This window comes from Physcomitrium patens, chromosome 12, assembly GCF_059467195.1.
Source record: "Physcomitrium patens ecotype Gransden chromosome 12, ASM5946719v1, whole genome shotgun sequence".
Taxonomy (NCBI): domain Eukaryota; kingdom Viridiplantae; phylum Streptophyta; class Bryopsida; order Funariales; family Funariaceae; genus Physcomitrium; species Physcomitrium patens.
Genome location: NC_143421.1, coordinates 14622530 through 14644543, shown reverse-complemented (window position 1 = coordinate 14644543; position 22014 = coordinate 14622530). Strand labels below are relative to the sequence as shown.

At 35.3% G+C, this 22014-nt stretch overlaps 2 protein-coding genes and 1 long non-coding RNA gene across 5 annotated transcripts; 2 read left to right on the top strand and 1 right to left on the bottom strand.

The window, feature by feature from the left end:
- The first annotated feature begins 7752 nt into the window (after positions 1 to 7752).
- Positions 7753 to 9936, top strand: LOC149988051 (uncharacterized). The gene is made up of 2 exons (XR_016505844.1): positions 7753 to 8571; positions 9166 to 9936. It is a non-coding gene; the product is annotated as an uncharacterized LOC149988051 (long non-coding RNA).
- Positions 9937 to 15245: 5309 nt separating this feature from the next.
- LOC112290013 (uncharacterized) lies at positions 15246 to 17919 on the bottom strand. 3 transcript variants are annotated; one of them, XM_024535879.2, is made up of 3 exons: positions 17779 to 17919; positions 16838 to 17024; positions 15246 to 16693 (listed from the first exon to the last, which is right to left on the bottom strand). In XM_024535879.2, exons 2-3 carry the CDS (start codon positions 16962 to 16964, stop codon positions 15783 to 15785), a joined length of 1038 nt encoding a protein of 345 aa, XP_024391647.1. In that variant the 5' UTR covers positions 16965 to 17024; positions 17779 to 17919; the 3' UTR covers positions 15246 to 15782. The 3 variants fall into 3 exon arrangements, with proteins under 3 accessions (XP_024391647.1, XP_024391648.1, XP_024391649.1); XM_024535880.3 differs by lacking the exon at positions 17779 to 17919 and adding an exon at positions 17151 to 17583; XM_024535881.3 differs by lacking the exon at positions 17779 to 17919 and adding an exon at positions 17245 to 17450.
- LOC112290014 (uncharacterized) lies at positions 17727 to 19245 on the top strand. The gene is made up of 2 exons (XM_024535882.3): positions 17727 to 17995; positions 18818 to 19245. The coding sequence occupies exons 1-2, from the start codon at positions 17727 to 17729 to the stop codon at positions 19041 to 19043; spliced, it is 495 nt and encodes a 164-aa protein (XP_024391650.2). The 3' UTR covers positions 19044 to 19245.
- The last annotated feature ends 2769 nt before the right edge of the window (positions 19246 to 22014 follow it).

The window sequence follows — 22014 nt, the reverse complement described above, 5'->3', positions numbered from 1 at the left end:
TATATATCTAATATCTTAAGAAATTTGTAGCAATTGCTTTTGATTTTTTATTATATGCTAAAGATTTTTTTATTGTCTCTTAATTGGTTTGAATTATAATTGAAGGGTGATGATTTTGACCATTGCTTGAGTGGTCATAATATACCCCTAATGGACCATTTATAATAATAGTATTTGTAAATCTAATTTTTCTTATATTTTCTTTGACTTAGTCATTATAGTCTTTTGAAGAAAAAGTTGAAGGAATAATCTCATTGAATCTTCTACAACAATCCGTAGGATGAGAACTTCTACATTTAAAACAAATAATCATATTTTCAATCCTACATTGACCTATTCAATGTACTTTTTTGTAAATAGGATAAGATATTATACTATTTCTTTGATTTGAAAGAAAACTAAAAATTTCTTGTTTCAATTAATTAGAAGGCTTATAAAGTTGGAATTTCTATTTTTCTATAGGTAGTTGTTGTATAAATTGTAAACAAAATTGTATTATGTGGTTCACTTCTCTATAATTTGTACACCATAATTTAGAGATATAAATTTATAATTCATAGTATCTAGGCTCTATAGTTGGAGTTTGATTTTTGATGAGAAAAGACATTTGTTTATTAATAGCCTTCATAGTATTTATCATTTCATTTTTGAATATATCATTAGCTTTTCTTACTTCACTTTTAAATTCCTTCAATTTAATATCATTTAAGATCTTAGTTTGAACTTAATCATATAGAACTTATATAGTTAAAGGTATTGAGTTGCTAATTAATAATAGAAATATAGAAGGTTGTAAATAGATAAAATCTAGATATTGATAGAATTTTATAGGTTGATGTTATAAACATATAAAGACGGATATTGCTTCTTCTGCTCTTCTAAGTATATAATCATTTTTCTTATAAATGACTTCTACTTCTAAAGTGGCTTCAATGGCTCCTTTTATATCCTTACGTCTCTTTTTTAGAATATTCCAAATTATAAAAGACATACAAAAACCTTGGATAAAGTTATGCCTTATTGTATCTTTATTCTTCAAATTTCTTTTTATATTATTATTTTTCCAAAGTTAAAATAATCCATTGATGTTGTTCACTTTGAAGTAAAACATAATTTTTACTTAATAATCCTAATCTTATCACTCACAATCTTATCTTCTAAGTTCTTTTTTTTGTATTGAAAATCCTTAAAATCTTCATGAATTCTTCTTTTAATACTTATGAATTGTTATTAAATCAAAAAATTTAACAAAATAAAATTATAAAATATCAATAATAATTTTTTATTATTTTTTTAATATTTATAATATAAATTTATAGCTATTTATAGCTATTTTATTGTAATTTTTAAATATTATTTTTACTTAATAAAATTATTTTATTCCTAATTATCTTAACTATCTAAGGTGGTTTAACTACCTTATCTTGAATAACATAAGGGTGGCTAATCACTTTAACTATTCATATTAACTTCCAAACTTCTCTCTTTTAATCTTTTTTATAGTAGCAATTTTTTTCTTTTTATAATTCTTTTTATACCAAGTCTCTTCTTTTTGTTTTGACTCTTTTTCATACTAATATTTCTTTTTCTAATTCTTTTTTTATTATTTTAACTCTTTTATCACTAAGTCTTTTATATATGTGTATATATATATAATAATTTATAATTAAGATTTTCTAAAAATTATGCTTTTTAAAGATTATAAGATCTTTTATTTTATTTTAGATTAAATTATGTACTATGTAAAATTTTAAGGTTAATACATATCAAATAGTAGCCATGATTAATTACTAAACTAGTAATGAGTACCTTAAAAAACCTTTCTATGTGGATTGCCAGATCTTCATTAACAAATTCACTAAATCTTGAAAGTTTAGGTAGAACTAATATACCTTATTATCCTAAAGATATCACAATTGGTAATCCTCTAGGTTATATCATTGAATTAACTTAGATATTGGTTTGAGAGTTTGATTATTTTCATTGGTTAGATTAGTCCTTAGAATTAGACAAGGCAAAGGCTTTATTTAAAGCTCTAAAGAATTCCTTTTACCATACTCCATTCCAATAGAAGCTTGTGATATTTTTCATAATTTTTTTTAATATAAAATTTTCTAAAGCTATAGGTTTTATCTCTAATCTAGATTGTGAAATATATCCAAATAACAAAATAAGACTAGTAAGAGAATAAGCTACCTTAAACTTAATTTTCAGTGGTATACAATTAAATATAAGGCTTCTAAATTCTTCACTTAAGGCAAAAAAGATCTAATAGGTGATTTAATACAAAAAAATAAAAATAAAAATAAAATAGACTTTAAATTATTTTTATTTTTATTTTGTGAAATAGCATAAAATCTTCTCTTTTTTATGTATTTGTGAGACATGTGATTTAATTATAAACTTAAATAAGTTCTTGAGTCAATTTCAAATTAGTAATATTATCTAATAATTAAATACCAAGTAATGATCTTGTGCCAATCTTAAAATGACAAAGTTATTTATTAGTTGACTTTAATCCACAATCAAGAAATTAAAAAATAAAGTCAATAGTAGTACAAGTAGTTTAAAAATTTGAACTTGTGAATACCATAAAAATTAGATAGATTAAGAAAACGACATGTATGGCAACCTACAACAATTAACTTTGCTTCAGGGGAGTCATGACTTTTCACAAGTATTGATTCAATGCCAAAAAGAAGTTATGCTAGCCTTCAATTTGACTTGACTTTCTATAAAATTTATTGTAAATTAAAGTGCCTAGTACAAATATAATGAAGTTGTCTTAAAAAAAGACATAGATTGGATAAATTCTTGGTGGATATAATTAAATATTTTAATATTCAATCATATTTTTAAAATACTATAATTAAATGGCTTAGAAGTAAAATTATTTAAATAAATTTGAAACTTTATTAGTACAAACTATATATGTGTAATCAGTATAATTATATTGCAATGTCAATTTCTTCATTATTTAGTAAGAAAAATCATAATTTTGATTTCTAAAATTAGAGACCAATATTTTTGCACCAAATAGAAATCCATTATCCTACTCAAGATATCCTACAAGATTTATGCTAAAACCTTACAAAGAAGATTCTAAGAGGTCTTGATAGAGATTATTCATCTAAACTAATTTTTTTTTATATCTATAGTTTATTTTGAATGATATATCAATCACCTAAGAAATAATATATTAGGCTAAAAAAATAAAAAAAATAAAAAATCTTTGCTTCTAATCAAGCTAAATTTTTCAAAAGCCTTGGATAAAATTTTATATTTTTTTTTAATTCTAGCCATAGAATAATTATTTTTCAATTAAAAACTTATTAATGTAATCAAGCTATTGTTCAAGAATAAAAAAGCCTCAATTTGAATCAATGGTAGCTTAAATAAAAGCTTCTTTTTTTAAAAAGAATCAAAAAAGATACTTCTTTACTTCTTACCTTTTTTCATATTTGAAAATAAATTATACTTAAATATATATATGATAAGATTAAAGTAAGAAAAATTTAAGGAATTAAAGGTGTAATTGAAATTAATTATTTAATTGCAATTAATTATTTTTATTAAATAGAATTAAGAAAAAAATAGACTATTGGTATTTTGAAAAATTCAACTTAATTGAAAGGATTACAATTATCTAAAATATAATTCTCTTATCTATCTATTACTTTACCTTAATATTTAGAGGCTATTAAAAAAATATTAAAAAAATACATTCACTTATAAGAAAAGTTTTACACATAAGACTTGGAATGGAGAATATACAAGAAGCACTAATGGATTATTAGAACATTTTATCTAAGTAACTCTAATCTTAAAATTCTTTTAAGTCATATATTGATGTTAGTAAATTATTATTGGATTATCTAAGAAATTTATTCTTTAATTATAAATAAAATAGAAGATCTCAGATATAGCTATTTATAGATATAATATAGAAAAAAATGATCCTTCATCTTCAAACCAACTTTCTAACTTCTTTTTTAGAAGTATGTAATAAGTTCTTATAATAGAATAAAGAATTTCTTTTTTTATTGATAAATACATTACTTCTAATGGAATAAATCAACCACACAAAAAAAGATTACAAAGAATAAAATATGCTTGCAATTATGCAACCAACTACTTTATGTCTTTTAAAGAAGCTAGCTAAAAATTCAATTTAACTGTCAATAATAAGTTTTTTTGATACATCTATGAAGCTAGTATCTAAGAAGAAACAAATTAAGGATCAACTATTAAAGACCGCAATTTAATAGTTTGATTAATTTCTATAGCTCAAACAAAGTCCTTCATTTAGATTTTATCTTTTAATTAGGTTCTTTCAAACTCAACATATATACCAATATATGATTCATTATGCCTAGATCTTTCAAAATTAAAATACATAATACTAAAAATCATATAAGATTATTTAATCTTGACAATAAAACTTTAATCTTCTTATTTCTTATGTTTCTAATTTGAAAGGAGTATGAGGCTTTGTTGACCTAGTAAAGGTAGTTACCAAAATAAAAGTTGAAGAACATAGAAAAAACACTAGATTTTCTTTGGTATGATTGTCAAAAGATCTTTTGACTTCTAATCTTACTATTGGCAAAAAAAAATTAATATTATGGCTTATACTTCCAAAATAAATAAACAAATCTTTAAAAAAAAACATGCACTATGAAACCTTGTATCAATAAAATAAAGTGACAAGCTAGAAGGAAAAATTATTTGATTTGATTTAAAAGCCAAGAAAGAATCCATGTTAATATGACTCATAGACTTTGCAATTAATATATAAAGAGTACAACCAAGTAAAGATATTTTTTTACTTTGTCAAGTTTGCAACCTAAAATATCTAAAAATAATAATACAAAAAATCTAAAATTATTTTTAAGCTTAAAAAGATTAAAATTGGATCACCTCAATTATATAAAAGTTTTTTTTTCTAGTCTTAACAAAATTAAACCTTAGCTAGCTTTTACTTAGAAATAAATAATATTTGTTAAAGATATCTTTTTTACATTTAAAAGACTCAAAGCCATATGATCTCTTATTTGTGGCACATGTCTTTGGACAATATGGAGGCAATTTAACAACTTGTTCTTCAATAGTAAAATATAGAATGGTCAAAGAGTATGTTCTTAAAGATAACAAGTCTATGATAGAATAGTAGAATAAAACAAAAATTCACAAAAGACAAATTAAAAAAATAAGTAAACAATGGCAAAGCCATGCTTTGCAATTAAAACAAAACTTGAATGGTATCAAAAATAATTGGCAATAGATAATTAAAAAAAAATTGTGTGGAATTCAAAATTCCCTTGTAATGGTATTATTGTACATTCTAACATTAACACTAACTCCTAGGAATATATAAACCATGATTTTAAAATGTGCTTTGATATCACCCAATTCATTAGATTTTAACTCCTTAAATGCCTTATACTTAATACACTTTAATCAAGACATTGAGTGTACCTTGGCTAAGTCAATAAATAAATTAATTAACTCTTTTTATTTTTTTGTATTAAAATATTATTATAGGAGTAGAAGTGTAAATTTAGAAAATAATATATATTACAATTCAGTAATTTCAACTTCTACAAAATATCATTCAATCATTGACGGCATCAATACCAAATCAAATTGGTTCATAAGACGAAAAGAACTTGCATCACTACAAGATATTTGCAAGGCCAAACCATAATTTGACCAGGTTATTCACCTAAATCAATTTCATAACATTAAACTTGAGATAGCGATTGCTCCGGCTCAAATGTTGTGTTTTTGTTTATGACCACAACCTCTGGATTTCTTTGACGTGAAGCAGAGGGGGTCAGCCACAAGCAGAGTTTTGTCAAATCTCAGCAACACATCCTTTTGTATTACTTCGTGAACTGCTTGTCGACAATTGCTGAATGGACACTTGATTCACAAAAGTAGTGGGACAGAGTACGGCATTTGAAACTCTTCTGATGTGCTGCAAGCTGTTACTGTCGCAAGCTAAGAGTTGAATTGCAAAAGAGACTACTCTCTGGTGCTCTTTGTCCAGCATGTAAAATCTGGCTACAACCAACGTGTTTAGTCAACGTTTAGACTGGAATAATCCTAATGAAACTAGATCGAATTGGCTGCCCTTCATACTGAAAATCTGGCATTCAAGAGACTGGTAATTCTCTTTGAGTAATGGATACACTGCGTTTGATACTCATGATCAAGGTGGACGAAGACCACCTTCTGGCAAGCAAGTCAGATTGAACATCACCAAGTTGGTAGAGGAGATGGGCAACTCATTAGGAATTAGTTCGTAACTGAATTTGAAGGCCACGAAGGAGATTATGCGTTTTGTGTGGGTCCTGGGACCAGAACAGCATCGACTATTTTCCTCCAAAAGGTTTCAATTTGGGTAGTTTAGACTAAACCCATTTAGCTCTTTGTCGACAATCTTTTCGGGTGTTGAAATATCGTGCCCTTCATATCTGCCATCGCTTCGGTATCAGCCTTAGAATATTTCCTCGCAGACTGCAATACCAAACTTATCATCAACCAAGCAAGTGTACCTGCTCGTCACGCCCAGCTGCTCTTGTAAACGCAATGGTTTAACTCGTTTTTACCATTAGTGTATTTGATCGCTGCATTAGATCTCTTTGGATATAGATCAACGTGGCTATGGTGGCAAGTTCTCTGAAAGAGCGAGAGACTACGCACTGAGGGATCTTCAATCAGTAATTTCCATGGGTCCTCTTAAGGCATTTCATCACGCCTTCAGATGAATATTTCGGTATATTTAATCAACAGGCTCATTAACACTTACAATTGCAGTTTCTGTACCACCACACAATCAGGCCGACTTCTTTCCAAGTCATATTTTTGAAGTCTATCATCAAAGTACATGGTATACCTCGCTTGTTACACGCTTCATATCAGACTGCGCTTGCGATGTTGACCACAGCCAAGCATTGCGCAGTCTTTGACTGCTGACAACTAATCCAGAAAAATCCCATTCAAGCATAATACGTAGCGGAGTATTATCTGTTCAGATCTGTTTGGTCCTTCCACGCTGCTCTGTAACATTGATGACTAGGGTTTCCTACGTTCAAGTACCTTAATATAACATTTCACATTTATTGATGTGGGTAAGACTTCACTTCAACGTCCTGAGGAGTGACGTGTTCAAGCAGGAATTCAGCAAGGAAAACTACAGTCGACGTCATGCACTTGCAAATACACATCGAAGCATCGAGTATGCCGCTCTCGTGGCTTTTCGAAAGTTGAGACGACGGCTTGCTTGACACTAATTGTACACTATGTACATCAGAAAATGAAAGGTTGCACTGGGAGAATGAGTACAAATACCTGTAATCTAATGTCGAATGTCGTGAATCTGGTAGACTAATCTTCCCCCAACTGGTTTGACTTCCCGTTGAACAACTAATTCATGAACCTCAAGCTCCAGCACCTGCCCAAGAAAATTCGTGCCATCTGAACCATACTCTATGAGTAGCATTCCCAAATGCAGCTCAAGGGGGGGGGGGGGGGGGGGGGGGGTCTCATCCAACAATGCCGTGGAAAGTGCTGAAACTTGTTCCTTGTCAAGTTGTTTTGTAGTTTTGGGTTAGGTTTTTATATAGGATTCCAGAATGAGCTACACAGAGGCTGGTCTCCGCATCAACAGAATGTGGCAACCACATTAGGGTCTTTGGGTCTTTCTCTCCTAAGAATACGTGCTTTGAGCTTTGAGTATTTCAGGAGAGATCAACCCAGGGACTTTTGTGTGCTTGCCTGAAGGTAGCCCTGTTCAAGCCCAAGTGTTTCAGGAGAAAACAAAAATTTGAAGGGCTTCAAGTGCTAGCCCTTCATTGTTAGGTTTGCTAATTAAATTCATTTCTGTTAACGCGGTGACACAGTTTGAGTAGTGACAAGAGTGGTATAGATGGTTGATTACTCTCCTGAGCTCGACTCTGCGGGGCAAGCTGCCCCTGCATCGACACAGATGCCATCACACTTATGAAATGATCAATCTATTATTTTTCCTAGGTTTTGTTCACACACCCAGCGCGTGAATCCTAAGACACCTACAGATAGGCTACCACAGCTTGGAGCATCCATGATAGTTCACTCCCAAATGTTGTATTCGTAAAGACGATGTCGATAGAATTGTGATTTTCATCTCACCGTTCCAACAGTATTGACCAGAAGTTAGCCACTAATTAACACCATCAGTGAAGCAAGGTTACATTATCTCTATTAATGAGGCTCTTTGGGTCTTGCCTCTGTTGCTCAATTCATTTGTTGTAAAAATCAAGAGAGATAAGCTCAGGGACCTTTGAGTGCATGACTGAATATCACATTCCGAACTCATAGTTTCTAGAGGTACCGGAGATTCTAATATTTAACCAGCGTCTGTGACTGCGAATTACATAGATTGGTGAGAACCATGCAGACTGCATGTTTTTATATTGAAACAGCGACGTGAATTCATCCAAAGAGGACCTCATGTACTTGCCGTGGCTTTTGGAAGCCTCTAATGAACCGATAACGACATTCCTGAAAGATACTTTTAAAGCGAAGGTTAGTATTCCCCTCTACCATGTCATTGTTACTTCGACGTTTGAGTATACCACCTGCCTAGTAATGGTGACCACGGGCTGCGCAAAGGAACGGTTGCTGCAGTCCTCGACTGTTCTTTATGCGGTTTGGGAGATCGGCGAGTTTGTGTTTGTCATGCACTCCGTTGAAGATTAAATTGATTCTAGAGGAGCGGTGGGAGTTTGATACTTTTAAAGAAAGAGAGTGCCACGGTCCGCTAAGTTGTCACATGATTGTAAGTTATCTAGAGACTGTTCATACGATGAATCGATTTCCTCGGTGTAGGACTTCATACATGAGTTCTTTCATTTATGAGTGGCGGTGCTGCTTGTGTTGGGAGTTGGATGACGATACAGATATCAGGGTTCAAGGGGATTAGGTTGGGAAACTTGATGGTGCGCTTCTTATATTTTGATGCCAAGTGGGATGCACAAGTGGAATTAATTGAGAGGCGAGGGAACTGTACTCAGTGGAATTTGATAACGCCAAGTTCTCTGCTGTCTTGACTTACGAAAGGTGTAGGTGTCAGAAACGTAGTTTAATACAAGGTTGTGTCATGTGCGCCCGACAAGGCAGTGACCATTCTTCGCAAGCGCCGCAGTGTTCTCTTCACTGAGAATAAACTCCGCTGAGCTTTCCAATGGAGACGACGATGGAGGAGCCTCCGATCGAGGCAAGATGAGAGGAAGTTCATGTGGTGTCAGAAGCTTAGGCTCAAGACTATGTGCAAGGTTCTTCACGTTTTGTATATATCTTTGTATCCCAGTGTACGGTAGATCCTGTGAGGAATTACAGCTTATGCATTTCAATCATACGTGAAGCTATCGTCCACGACTCCCACGGAATTTGAGCAAGCAGCGGTGATCAGGGAGTATTCCAGTCCACTTGGACATCACCGCTTAGTTTAGAAGCTGCTGTTGCTATGGTTCCTGATCACACAGTGCACTTTCTGTGAACAATCAGAGTCCACCTCCATCATGCTTCGTGCTTGAGAACCCATTCCAAATAAGAGTTGCCACCTCATAAGGGTTGCTATGTTCTCAACCTTCGTAAACCTTGCTATCACTGCAGCACTTGGACTGGAAATCTTATCGAACTCTAGCCTCCACCGTTTTGGACACTCTAGTATGTGACGAGGCAGAAAAACTAGCATTTCTAGATCCTTCTACATCGAACCCATATCAAAAAGTTGTATCAATGGATAAAGCATCAACATCGATCCACCACTTCACGTCGAGTATCAGCAGAAGTGCTGTAGCATGCAGTCAAGCTCACACAAAACTTAGTTGTAAACTGGACACTGAGTGGCATCAATCCTAAATGTGAACATAATTTTAAGGTGGATTATACTGGGTTCATCTACGAGAGATTTCTTTGCATGTGACACCGGCATTTTTTTACAAAGTGCAAGGGCTTTTGAATTAGTGAGACTTGAGTAGCATCTGGGTGTGAGTAAGTTTACAAAGGACAACACTGCGACACTTGGGTGGGGAGGATTTGCTTCAGTTTTGTACTAGTTTCAGAAACTTATCAAATAGCAGTGATTTTCTATTAATAAACATAAGGTGAGGTAATTAGTGGAATGGTGGTAGGAAGACCCAATGAGAAGTGATAAATCAAACAAATAGGGATATTAAAATATATATAAGAATAAATGCATTTGTAATAGTTATCTTATGCTAGAATACTGTGCTATTACATATATATTCAATAGTATCTGTGTTTCTCTTGAGTTCATTCTTTCTCTTTCCTCACACATTTAAATTTCAATGATATGCCATATAAATTTAGTGCTTTAAAAATATATAATATTGCTATTCAGGAAAAAGTTTTAGAAAATTTTAAATATAATTTTATTGTATTTTTTAATCACATGTTAATAATATGTTGTATTGATTATAAGCATAATAAGAAGAATAAGAATATTTAAATTAGAAATAAATAATTTTCTACAAAATAAAATATTAATTTTACTAATAATTTAAATTGTAAATTTAAACTAATACATATTTGAATTTAATAGACCAATGAGCTTTTAATATTAAATGAATATAACAAAATGTGCAACTATTGTTTTTTTAAATAACATATTACAAAGAAAACAATTCAAAAATACTTATAAATTAATAAATAAATGTACCTACCTACCTACCTACCTACCTATATATCTATCTATCTATCAATCAAAATATATATTTATATATATACACATACAAACAATAATGGCTATTGCTCAAATCTTTAAGGGTGTGATCATTACATAATTATAATTTTTTTATTCTTTTAAATTAAAATTCAAGAAATTCAAGTTTTTATAAGTAATAACTAATACAAATAAGGAGATGTGTAGACATCCTAAAATTACATCATGAATAACATCGAAGTAATCATGTTAATTTTAAAAAATATACTAAATAATAAAAGATAGAATAGAAATATTACTCACTGCAATTAGATTAGTTAAATGAAATAAAGAATAATGATATTTCTTTATATAAATATAAATTTTAAATTATTATATAAGATTGTTTTGAGTACCAACTTTTGTTATGCATGACATATACAAGATTGATCTTAAAAGAATCATAAGGACTTTCGGTTTTAAAAAAGGATAAACTATAAAATTTTAGCTACATATAAATCTAAAAATATATTATAGTGTTATACAACGATTATGTATCTTTAAGGACATCTTCAATTAAAATAAGTTGTTTATCAATGTCTTTAGTAATACTATTGTTTTAATAATAAGTTAAATTTTGTATTTATGTGTTAAAAAATGTTATAAATCAATAAAAATTTATATTAAATTTTTTAATCTGAAATTTTAATACATATATCAAATATAAATATACAATTATTATATATAGTATTACTATATATGATGATTATTATTATTACATATAATAATAATAATAATAATAATATATAGAAATACTAAATATAAAATTTTATAATTTTATATTTTTAAAAGTTTTAAATATATTTATTATTCACAAATGAATATTTATTATTAGAAATAAATATTATTTATTATTCATATATTATTATTATACATAAATACATTATTAAATACATTTATAAACAAATATATCATTAGTCTTTTGTTTATAAATATATATGTTCATAGATACAGACAATGTATTTTAACCTAGAGACAATGTTATTCTAGGTTAAAATACATTGTCTGTATCTACGAAAAAAAACCATAATTGTTTTTGGTAAGAAAAAAAGCGGTTTACCAGCATTAATCCATTTTTTTTTTAACCTTCAGAAAGTTTTTTTTTTTTTTTTTTTTTTTTTTAAGTCTCTTACATACTCTATCAAGTATCTCTTTCTTTCATATTCTGCCATTATCTAATAGTTAGAAACAGTTAATTCTATACATTATCATTATTCTAAACCTTGTATTTAAAATTATATTATTGCATAATATATAAATTTTCTAAAACACACTAAAAACTTGAAGGGTCATAAAACCTTTGTACCTTGATATAATTAAGAATATCTCTGAAACTTATCTGCTAAAAGTTTCTTAAAGGTTTAGTGTTGGTAACAACTTAAGCTTGAGGCCTTAATAATTGAGGTAGTAGAAGATGGTTTATATTCTCTATTTATAATCATATTTAGTAGCAATACAACCTTAGAAGCTAGGTATGAATAATTTTAATATTCTTGGAGACAATATAGAGTTTTATCTTTATAGCTTATTGAGAGTATTTAGAAGAAGATCTTTTGTTGTTGTAAAATTTTTTATATTTAATAAGAAGATATTTTAAATTTTTACACTTCTTAAATAAATAAATAAAATACTTGCTTTGTCTATTAAAACTTAATTACAAAAACAAACTTATTATGGTTTTCTATCAATAAAATCTAATTTAATTATAGACCTTGAAATTTTGAGAATATCATTGCAAAAATTAAGTCTACTTTTAGAAGATTTATAAGAATATGAATTTTTTTAGTATTAATTAGATGTGAAATAATTTTATATAACTAATATTTAAGTAGAAAAAAAGGTCTATACCTAGGAAATATGTCTTATATTGAAGGCATACATGTAATATCAATTAAAAGGCTTGGATTGGTATCAAATACAAATAACTTTTATGTTTGGATTAAATGAGTCTAATATAAAATATTTTTTACTTCTCTTGAATTTCTCTTTTATTATCTGGATAAAAATTTGAGTGTAGTGTTGCAATACACTTTCCTTTAATGCATAGTCTTCCAAATAATGATAATAATCGAATGAAATAATTAAGTATACAACCCTATGCTTCAATGTGCAAATTAGTAAATATAGAAGAGGAAAATGAAGTAAAATAAAATATTTAAATTGAAAATAAAATTAAATAAAATAAAACCAACATCCTATAATGATTGAAACAAGACCATATATACCATATAACCAAAAAGAATTGATGTTATGTACACGGGAGTTATAAATGTGAAACCTCGTTTTGGCCATGGAAATCTTTGATTGGTGGAACGTTATTCAAACCCAAGGAGCGAGCCAGCGTTCATCCATCTATCCACCCATCCAGGCGTCGTGGATGAACGAACGCACATGGATGAAGCCCTAAGCGAGAGGTAGCACGGAGCAACTCTTCGGGGGGGGAGAAGAGGTAGGTAGCGGGGGGACATCATTGCCGAGGAAACCGTCAGATTGCGTGTGAAGATCACACGGTTACGTGAGGAATTCCACCTTCGTCATGGTCACCTCAGCGTTGCCTCGAGATCGGAATGGCTTGGATCCCATGCGCTCACATTCACCGTTTTTGGGGCCTTTTTCTGCCACTGCACCAATTGCCAGAAGGCGAGAACATCTGAGCAATCGCGTTGCAACTGCAGCGTCTACTTGGAGCTTTTCCAAAGTTTGATGATGTTCAGGACTTTGGCTGTGATGGAAGGACCTCCTTAACCACACATGATCCAGACGATGCTTACGTGAACACGACCGCAGTGTGCGTTTCCAGGCTCCAGCCATTAACGCTAAATGTGGCGTATCTTTTGCAGGCCGAGAAAATTTGAAGAATGGTACCTGGACAGATTTGGTTGATCACCGCATGGTAAAGGCTACAGTGCGGAAGATGCCTTGCAGACAGTGAACAGTCCGTTTCACCTAATTCCAGTTGTATTATGAGAATAGTACTGGCTTCCCTATCGCGATTTGTTGCATCTGATGTCGATGGAGTGCTGGGAAATTCTGCAGCGAGCGGCAAGTCACGGAGGCGAAATTCCTTGCGAAGTTGGGTTACCGTGCTCTATATTCTTAAAAAACTCACAAGAGCCTACTACACATCGAAAGCACTGACGTTGGTTAATATTCTGGCGAATTCACCATTTTCCGGGTTATGCTCAACCTATCATGGTGAAGCGTTTCTTCAGCACTGAACCAATTCAATTTTCTAGAACAAATGTTAACCATGTCGAAGAAGGATGACAAAAATACAAATGGGTACTACTTTGATTGGTACTACTTTGATGGTTACGGGATGTCCAGCATCGGCAGGGGGAAGCACGGGCTCATTCCTTATGCGCGTCTCCAAGCAACATCGCAAATCCTGGAGGGGAATGGGACACTCTCCTAGTGAGCACACGCCACCTTGCAGTGTTGCATGGCCAGCATTCAAGCCAGGTTTGAGGACAAATTGTGAAACCTATTTGTATCTTGCCCATCACCGGCGATCCATAATCCTAACGGTCGGAAAGAATCCCCTACAGCACCACTGCTGTGATATTCACGGTAGTCTATGTTCTAGGCCGCTCTCCGTTGAATTTTTCCTCGTTCACTGTTGAGGCTCTTAAACTATAGTTTTTTTTTTTTTAATTCACAAAAATCGCTAATCTTCTCTACTTCGTCTTAGTTTGAAATTGTCTGGGTGAGGCCATCGAGTCCTACACCTGGAAAGATTCCGCAGCGGACGATCGCCGTTTTAAAACGCAGGAATGCTTTAAATATTCATAAAACGTTTTAAGGACTTTAGTACGATTATACTTATATATAGAGGGAAGATGTTGGGGGAGCTGTAGAGCAGTGTGAGGAGGAAGTTTAGAAGAATCCGTTAAGGTGCCTAATACTTTACAATTATTTTGTAGCCTATTGACCCACCCTGGTTCTTGCCTCTGATTGTGTGAATTCTTGAGATTTTTCCGGAATTGAACTCGGCATTTTCTCCCAGAATTTGAATCGCACTTGAAGTTCATGTTTACGTATTCCATTCATCAGTTTCAAGCTGTTTGTTTCTTACGAAAAGCAGAATCACACGTGTCAGGAGTAAGAACAAGGAACCTACCCTTGTGCATATTTCGAATGGGAAACACTCCAAGATGTTTGTTGTAGGCTGGGGGCTCTCAGTTTTTCACTAACTATGAAAGAATGTTGGTAGTTGAAGATTTCACATGGAGATTCGAGAGATATGGAACCGCACGCACTGCAAGGTCTTTGCTTGGATGAGAAAGCGAGCGATTCATCAATCTTATTCCTTCTCGATAATAAACTATCATGTTTTGGGGTGGGAAGGATAAGTAAAATGCTGGTCGTCAACGTTAGCAAAGGACACGGAATCATTATCCTTCAAGCAAGGCAGCTCCCACTTCCACATAGCACAGAAACACACAACTGATCAGCAATTGTGTGGGCGTTGAAATGAACAAATCGTGAATTCCAATGGTTTTTATTTCGGAGGGAAAATTGCTGCAAAGAGCGCAGCGCGGGCCTTTGATAGATACATCAACATGAGCCAATCTACCAAAAGAACATGCATCATGTGATCGGAGATGTGATTACATGTCCGATGTTGACGATGCTGAAGTATTCCAGGATGGTGATGGCTGAAATGCATCATGCCTGACGCTGTGAGTCGCGGTCGATTGGTTAGACCAATCGGACCTCTTTGGAACAGATGCTAAGGCTAATCCGACGCTGCCACTGTGTGCTAAACTCTTGAAATCTAGTAACAAAGTACCCGATGATCCAATGACTCCTGCAAGTTCAAACTACGTGACACAAAATCCACTCTGCAAATGTACATAAACGGCTAACAATAAGTCGGCGGGATGAAGCTCCCGCGAAGTGTTGGTGACGGCAAACGTAAGTCATGATACATACTTGAACTCCTCTTGGAAAATTGAGGTGAAATCGTTCAGCCCAGACGTGGATCTATGTACAGAAAACCGTGAATGCTTTAAGGCCAATCCCACCACGGAAGCACGCCGGCTTGATCCTCCAGATGGAGAAGAAAATAATTAGAAGAATTGTCGTCGTGGAACCCGTGGCCGCTCCCTTCCTCCAGCTTCACGGTGACGTCGTGTAGCATGCCAGAAAGGCCCATGAAGCTCTCGGGTGGTGGGATTTCATGGCTGTATATCAGCTGATCATGGTCCGACATCGCCGAGAGGCTGCTACTATCGGTGGTTCGGGGACTGTCGGCGTCCAGCACGTCACTGGAGTTCCCGTCCGTGCAACCACTGGTTTCGAAGTCTTTGTCCTTCACGCACGCCAGGGAAACGTCCACGGTTGGAGTTGACCTGGAGGTGTGCTGCCTTGCAACAAGCTCCGAAGTCTCAACGTCTACTTCCGGGGTTTGTGCAGATTCACCCGCGACGATTTGATTGCCATCAGCACAAGGAGAGGTTGGCGCCTTGCCGGATAGACGTTGCACCTCAGCTTTCAAATTGTTTTTCTCTGCCAGCACGAGGTCGTAGTCATGCTTGAGGCTCTTGTAATCCGCGGCTAGTGCCTCGTAATCTCGCTCCAGTTGTTTCGTCTTCCACCTCGCTCGCCTGTTTTGGAACCACACCGCCACTTGACGAGGCCGTAACCCGAGCTCTTTGGCCAGCTGCATTTTCCGTTCAGGCTCGAGCTTGTTCTCCATCTCGAAATTCCTCTCCAGCGACCTCACCTGGTCGAAAGTCAGCCTCCGCTTCTTCTCGAGCTGTGAAGCGCCTTGAGAGTCATCGGCACCTTCATCGTCCTCAACTGGGCCATCCTCAACCGTCGGGGCATCGTATGTGGCAAAGAAAGGACGCTTCTGTCTGCTTCCCTCCGACGCTACAAGAACAGCGTCTTCTAGCGATCCTCCTACATGTGGCGGCGCTGCGACAGCAAAGAACAAAGCAAAGTCCCGTCAGCCCACCATGTCCTAACCTCGTAGGTTTCCAAGCTTAGATTTCTCCGGCCCGCACAAGAAAGGAAAACTTCTGGAGTTGGAAGGTAGGGCAGGGTGGGGTCGACACGCACCTTGTAGGCCCACATGAGGGGAGCAGGGAGTGAGAATTGCAGCCAACGAATCCGAGCTGCTCTCGTTGCGTATGAGCTGCTGCATTGCGCTCTGGCAAGGGTACCCTCCCATGCTTGTAATTGCCATCCCTGATCGCTCTGTTCACCCGAGAGAGGGTGCTTTCATTCCGGTCTCCAGATTCTCACCCTGAACCATCCAACTAGAATGTCAATCCACGCTCTGGTGCCCTTCTTTTGACGCAGTCAAGAAGAGCTCAAGAGTTCCAGCAAACAGTTTCAAAATAATTCAATGCTTGTGTTCAACGAGAAATACTCGAAAGCCAGGTACTCTGACGGTGTCATGAAAACAGAGTGGCTTCAGCTATGGCAGGCATGCTAGAAGAATTCAACACCGGCGTTCTACACACCTAGACTCCGTGCGATGCAGACACTATGAAACATGTTCTGAAACTGGTTTCGATCTACGTGGATGAGGGTTTGCACTGCTGGGTGCACAATAACGCAAAATTCACAGGTGCTCGATAAAATGTGGCTGCATATGTGGATGTGAACTTCACCGAATGATTTTTCACAAGTAGGTGCAGAAATGTAGAATCTGTGTACAATCTAAGCTACCGAGCACTGCATGTGGACGGAAGAATATGCACGTGCGGAAGAATTAGACGCGTTTCAAATGTAGTCTAAGCTACTACGTGTCAGCCAGCTCATTGCAGGCTGTAACACCCTGTACATTGTGCTGATCAACTCTACCTTGCACCGAACACGACCAGGAACGAACATTCAGGGATCAACGCTGCACCTCTGCTAGTGGATTTTAGCTAAACACACTGACAATCAAGCTCAGGTTGGTGCAGGCCACACGAAGAAACCCCCTAGATCCTAGAGACAAATGTACAACGCGTTCCCGAAGAACAACGGTATGCCGCGATCCGAGCAAGTACCTGAAACGGTGATCAAACACAGTGACTCAGAGCTACTTGTTGATGTTGTTGTTTGTTGTTCGTTCGTGTGCAATGTGAGTGCACGCATTGAACGGCTAGGGAGAGCAGAGAGGGATGAGCCAACAACAATGGACTGGTCTTTCGAGTCTAGAAGCCTTCAGTTCAGCTGGATTCTCTGGCACTCATCAACAGCGATGTCGCAGGCTTTTTATAACAGGTCTGGCTTTCCCCTAAAAACTCATCTCCTGTCCTTGCTTGCAGACTCGTGACAGGCTACCAATGCTAGCGTGGGATCCCTTGGTTGGTCCGACCTTTTCTTCACTGACTACACTTCCCGTTTCGCCATACTGGGCACTTTTCACTCTTACTCCTTCGACTGAGGTATGGGTAATTAACAGGATCTGGTGTTGTCTAGGAGATCTGGGAAGATTGAAAAATGCCCTCTGCATTTGCGGTTGACCGATTGCCCTCTATCTAATCGGATGTAACATATTTCTTCCCAATATCTTATAAGTCAAAACCCTGTGACTCGGTTGTTCGGGTTCAGTTCAATGTCGATCGGTAAAACTATGGGTCGGCTCAACCCGGACAATGTTCGACTTGCCGCACTGGTGATCTTGTAGCCCAGCACAGTTGCCTGAGTTGCAGTAACTACTGGACACCTCATCGCATTGCATCCATCAGCACAGTGACGCCGGAATCAGAAGATTCTGACCGCACTCTAGCTTGTACATCTTCAATGGTCCTATAGTTCCTCCCCCTCCGCCGTCTGCCCGGACTCTGCAAATTTGGACAATTTTGGACAAGAATCTTCGTCTGCCATGTCCCGCAAGTTGCAGATGGTCCATTAGTTTACAGCTCGGGTCAAGGATGCGATTACTAGGCCGATGGAGGAGCCGATTACTTGGCCAATGACTAGACCGAATGCCAGTCTTAGGTTAACCTTGATTAACCTAGCTATAGCGGCGTGGAAAGTCGGCTGATGAAGCGCATAATTATGGGATTAATGCTAAGCACGATATGCGCTGTGTTTCTGTAGGTGGGCCCATACTGGTTTTTTAGTCCGGGAACAGACATTGGAACAAGTGGAACATTGGGGCATGGGAACACAGTGGGCTGCTGCATGCTCACCACATGTGTGTTCATGGTGGTGGATTGAGTTCAAATGTTCCCTTGGAGAATGGGTGATATGCATGAGCCAGGATGCAGAATCCATAAGATACCTTTTTGGATGCTTGACCAAGTCTGCTTTTGGTTCCCATTGATAATTGCAATCCAAATCAGACTTAAGGTTAACTCTGAGGTTTAGCTTTTCAGGTGCCAGCATGAACTTTGCCACCAAGGTTCAAGACCTTGCAATTACTCAGATGTGTCGCTGCAGCCAAGTGTCTGCATGGTTGTATTTTTGCAATCCTATATCATAAATGGTGCCCATCTCATGTCCCAGGAACATGATTCTGTATTCAATACATCTTACTGTATTGTCTCCAAAAATGCACACTAATACCATTGCTACAATAGTCCATCTTCAGCTCCCAGGCCTATTGACCTAACTAGCCTTTGTCCAGTATTGTGGGAAAGAAGTTTAAACACTTTGTCATTACTTGTGAATCTACACCACAGATTGTAATTGTAGCCTTGGTGTGCTTGTGTTACAAGCAGCTACAGGTCCTATGTTAATTTAGCTGGAGGCTGAAGGGAGGAGAGAGAGAGAGAGAGGGCCATACATCATGGGATGTCCACAACTGTTCTCATGGCATTTTGAAGAGTCCTGTTAGATTAAAATTCCTGCCACTGATTTCCTCTGTGGACGGTGCCATGTGAGTGGTGCATACCCAAGCCTCTGAGTCAAATTCACTGGAGCCCCACCTCAAAACACCATCCCACTGATGAGGAAAAAGAAGAAGAAAAACAAAAAAGAAGAAGAGGTTGTTGATATTTTTGTAGAAAAAGGCTGAGCTCTTGCCAGTGACTTGTCACCACTTTTAGTACACCTGTAATGTGGTATATAATAAAGAGATAAAAAGGAGGGGTGTAGGGGTGCATTGAAACTTGTGTCTGCAACAAACTTTAAGGAGGCCCAAATTGGATATTATATTGGATTCCAAACATAAGGATCCAAAGGAGAGCTGGCCTTGACAGGCTGTGGTTGGAGAGAGCCATCCAACTTGATATGGGATCATTGCCACACCCCTAAGTCACCCTCACTCACACATTCACTTCATAACTGGGTGATTGATGAATGAATGAGATCTATGTTAGCCACAAGTCAATTTTGCTGCAGAGTTATAGCAGAAGAAGCTGCAACAGTTCCTCCCAGTCAAGGCTTTTTGGTGGGCTCATGTGTGGACTATTGGAGCTCCTGAGCCCACACAAGGCCACTCAACATGAGCTCTCTTCCTTTGTGTGTTGTTTGGTTCAATGGAAGGGTATATAACTCTGAGGAAGTCCACAAACAATCAGGTTCTACTTGGATAGCCATATCCTGCACTGACATGCTCCAACCAAGCAGTTTATTGTCATTTGTGGCTTATCTCGAGTAAGTTTTTGTAACCTTGGTGCTTTGCAATGGTATTCAATGCTCATTTATGCCTCATCTCATGTGGCTATGTCACCAGCTATTAGTTGATTTGTTGTTTCTTAGTTTGCATCAATTGCCATTTTTTTAATGTACTTTTTGTCCCTTTTTGCATCACAAGAGTTGAAATGTTTTTTTACAGTGTGTTACCACTTTAGTTTAGATGTGATTGAAATAATGGTACTGTTTTTCTATTTTTATTGAAGTGTTTTCTAATCCAAGTCCCTCATAGTATTTCGTTTTTAAAAAATAAAGCTAAAACATACCATTTACTCAAAATATGTTTCTGATTCTGCCATTTCTATGAATTCTATATCACATAAAAAACATGTCAATTAACCAATCAATCAACAAATAAATAATTGAATTGTTAAATTTTTCTTTTTTAAGAAAGAGTCACAAAGAGTAAATCTAGACAACAATCCCAAACTTACAAGTGCCATATTCCAAGATATATCAATATTCATGTTGGTCCATCCAAAGAGCTATATGTGTTCTTCTTTTTGTCTTCTGTGTTTTTCTTCTGACATTTATGGGATGGATTTGTGGACTTAGATTCAAAATGTTTCAAACATGAGATGTTTACGTCTTAACCGAGTTGTGGGTTCATGTTGCTGTGTGGACCAGAACACAGTGCCTGCCATCCACAGCACACCGATACACCTGCGCACAGCCACACAGCAGCAGCAGCAGCAGTGGAAGAAGAAGCACAGGAGGAAAAAGCCCTTTCTCTGGTTTCAGTGGAGGAGTGAGTGAGTGAGTGAGTTGACCTGCACCTCTGCTCCTGCCTGCCTGCCTGCCTGCCTGCCACCACGAAAATGCTTCTGGGGAGCATGTGTATTTCGAGACTTAAATTTCAAAAATAACTGATACATGTGGGATTGGCAACGGTGTTTTAATGTTGAGTGTGTGAAGAAGGAGAGGGAACAAGATTTCCTGAGCTAAAGTGAAAAAAGGGAAATGGGGTGGTTAAGAACAGTAATGATGGTCATTAAGATAGTGAAACTTTATGCAGAAAAGGTTATCCAGTTCAACAAATGCATTAATTAAATTTCTGAAATTCATAAATTTTTAAAAGAATGAAGAATTATTGTTTGATTGCATACGGAGAAATGAACTATTTGTTTCCAAGATTGTTTTTGAAGAAATCAATCAATTTTTCTGTGATGATGGGGTTTGGAATCATCATAGAATTTGGTAGTTGAAAATGTTGGATCGATCAAAAGTATTCATAATTTGAGTTGTTTTTAAAGAAGATTTGAATTCGTTGATGCTGTATAATCATGGTGCACTTATACTTTGTGCCTTCATTGTAAGATTAAATATAATTTCTGTTAATTGGTTACAATTGTGTACTTGCATGTTGTTGTGATTGCTAGATTAGATGTGGGTAAAATTAATGTAATAATTTTAATAAAATTCATAAATATATATATATATATATATATATATGAATGTCTACATGTAAATAATCCTCAATGGAGTTGGATTGAATGACGATAGCATAAATTCATGTATCATATGTAATAAAATAATATTTAAAAACAGTATTATTTTTATGGTGAAATTATTGCAATTTTATAATTATATAATTTTAGTAGTATTGGAGTTAGAATATAACATTAATAATAAATTGAAATAAATAAAATATTATTTAA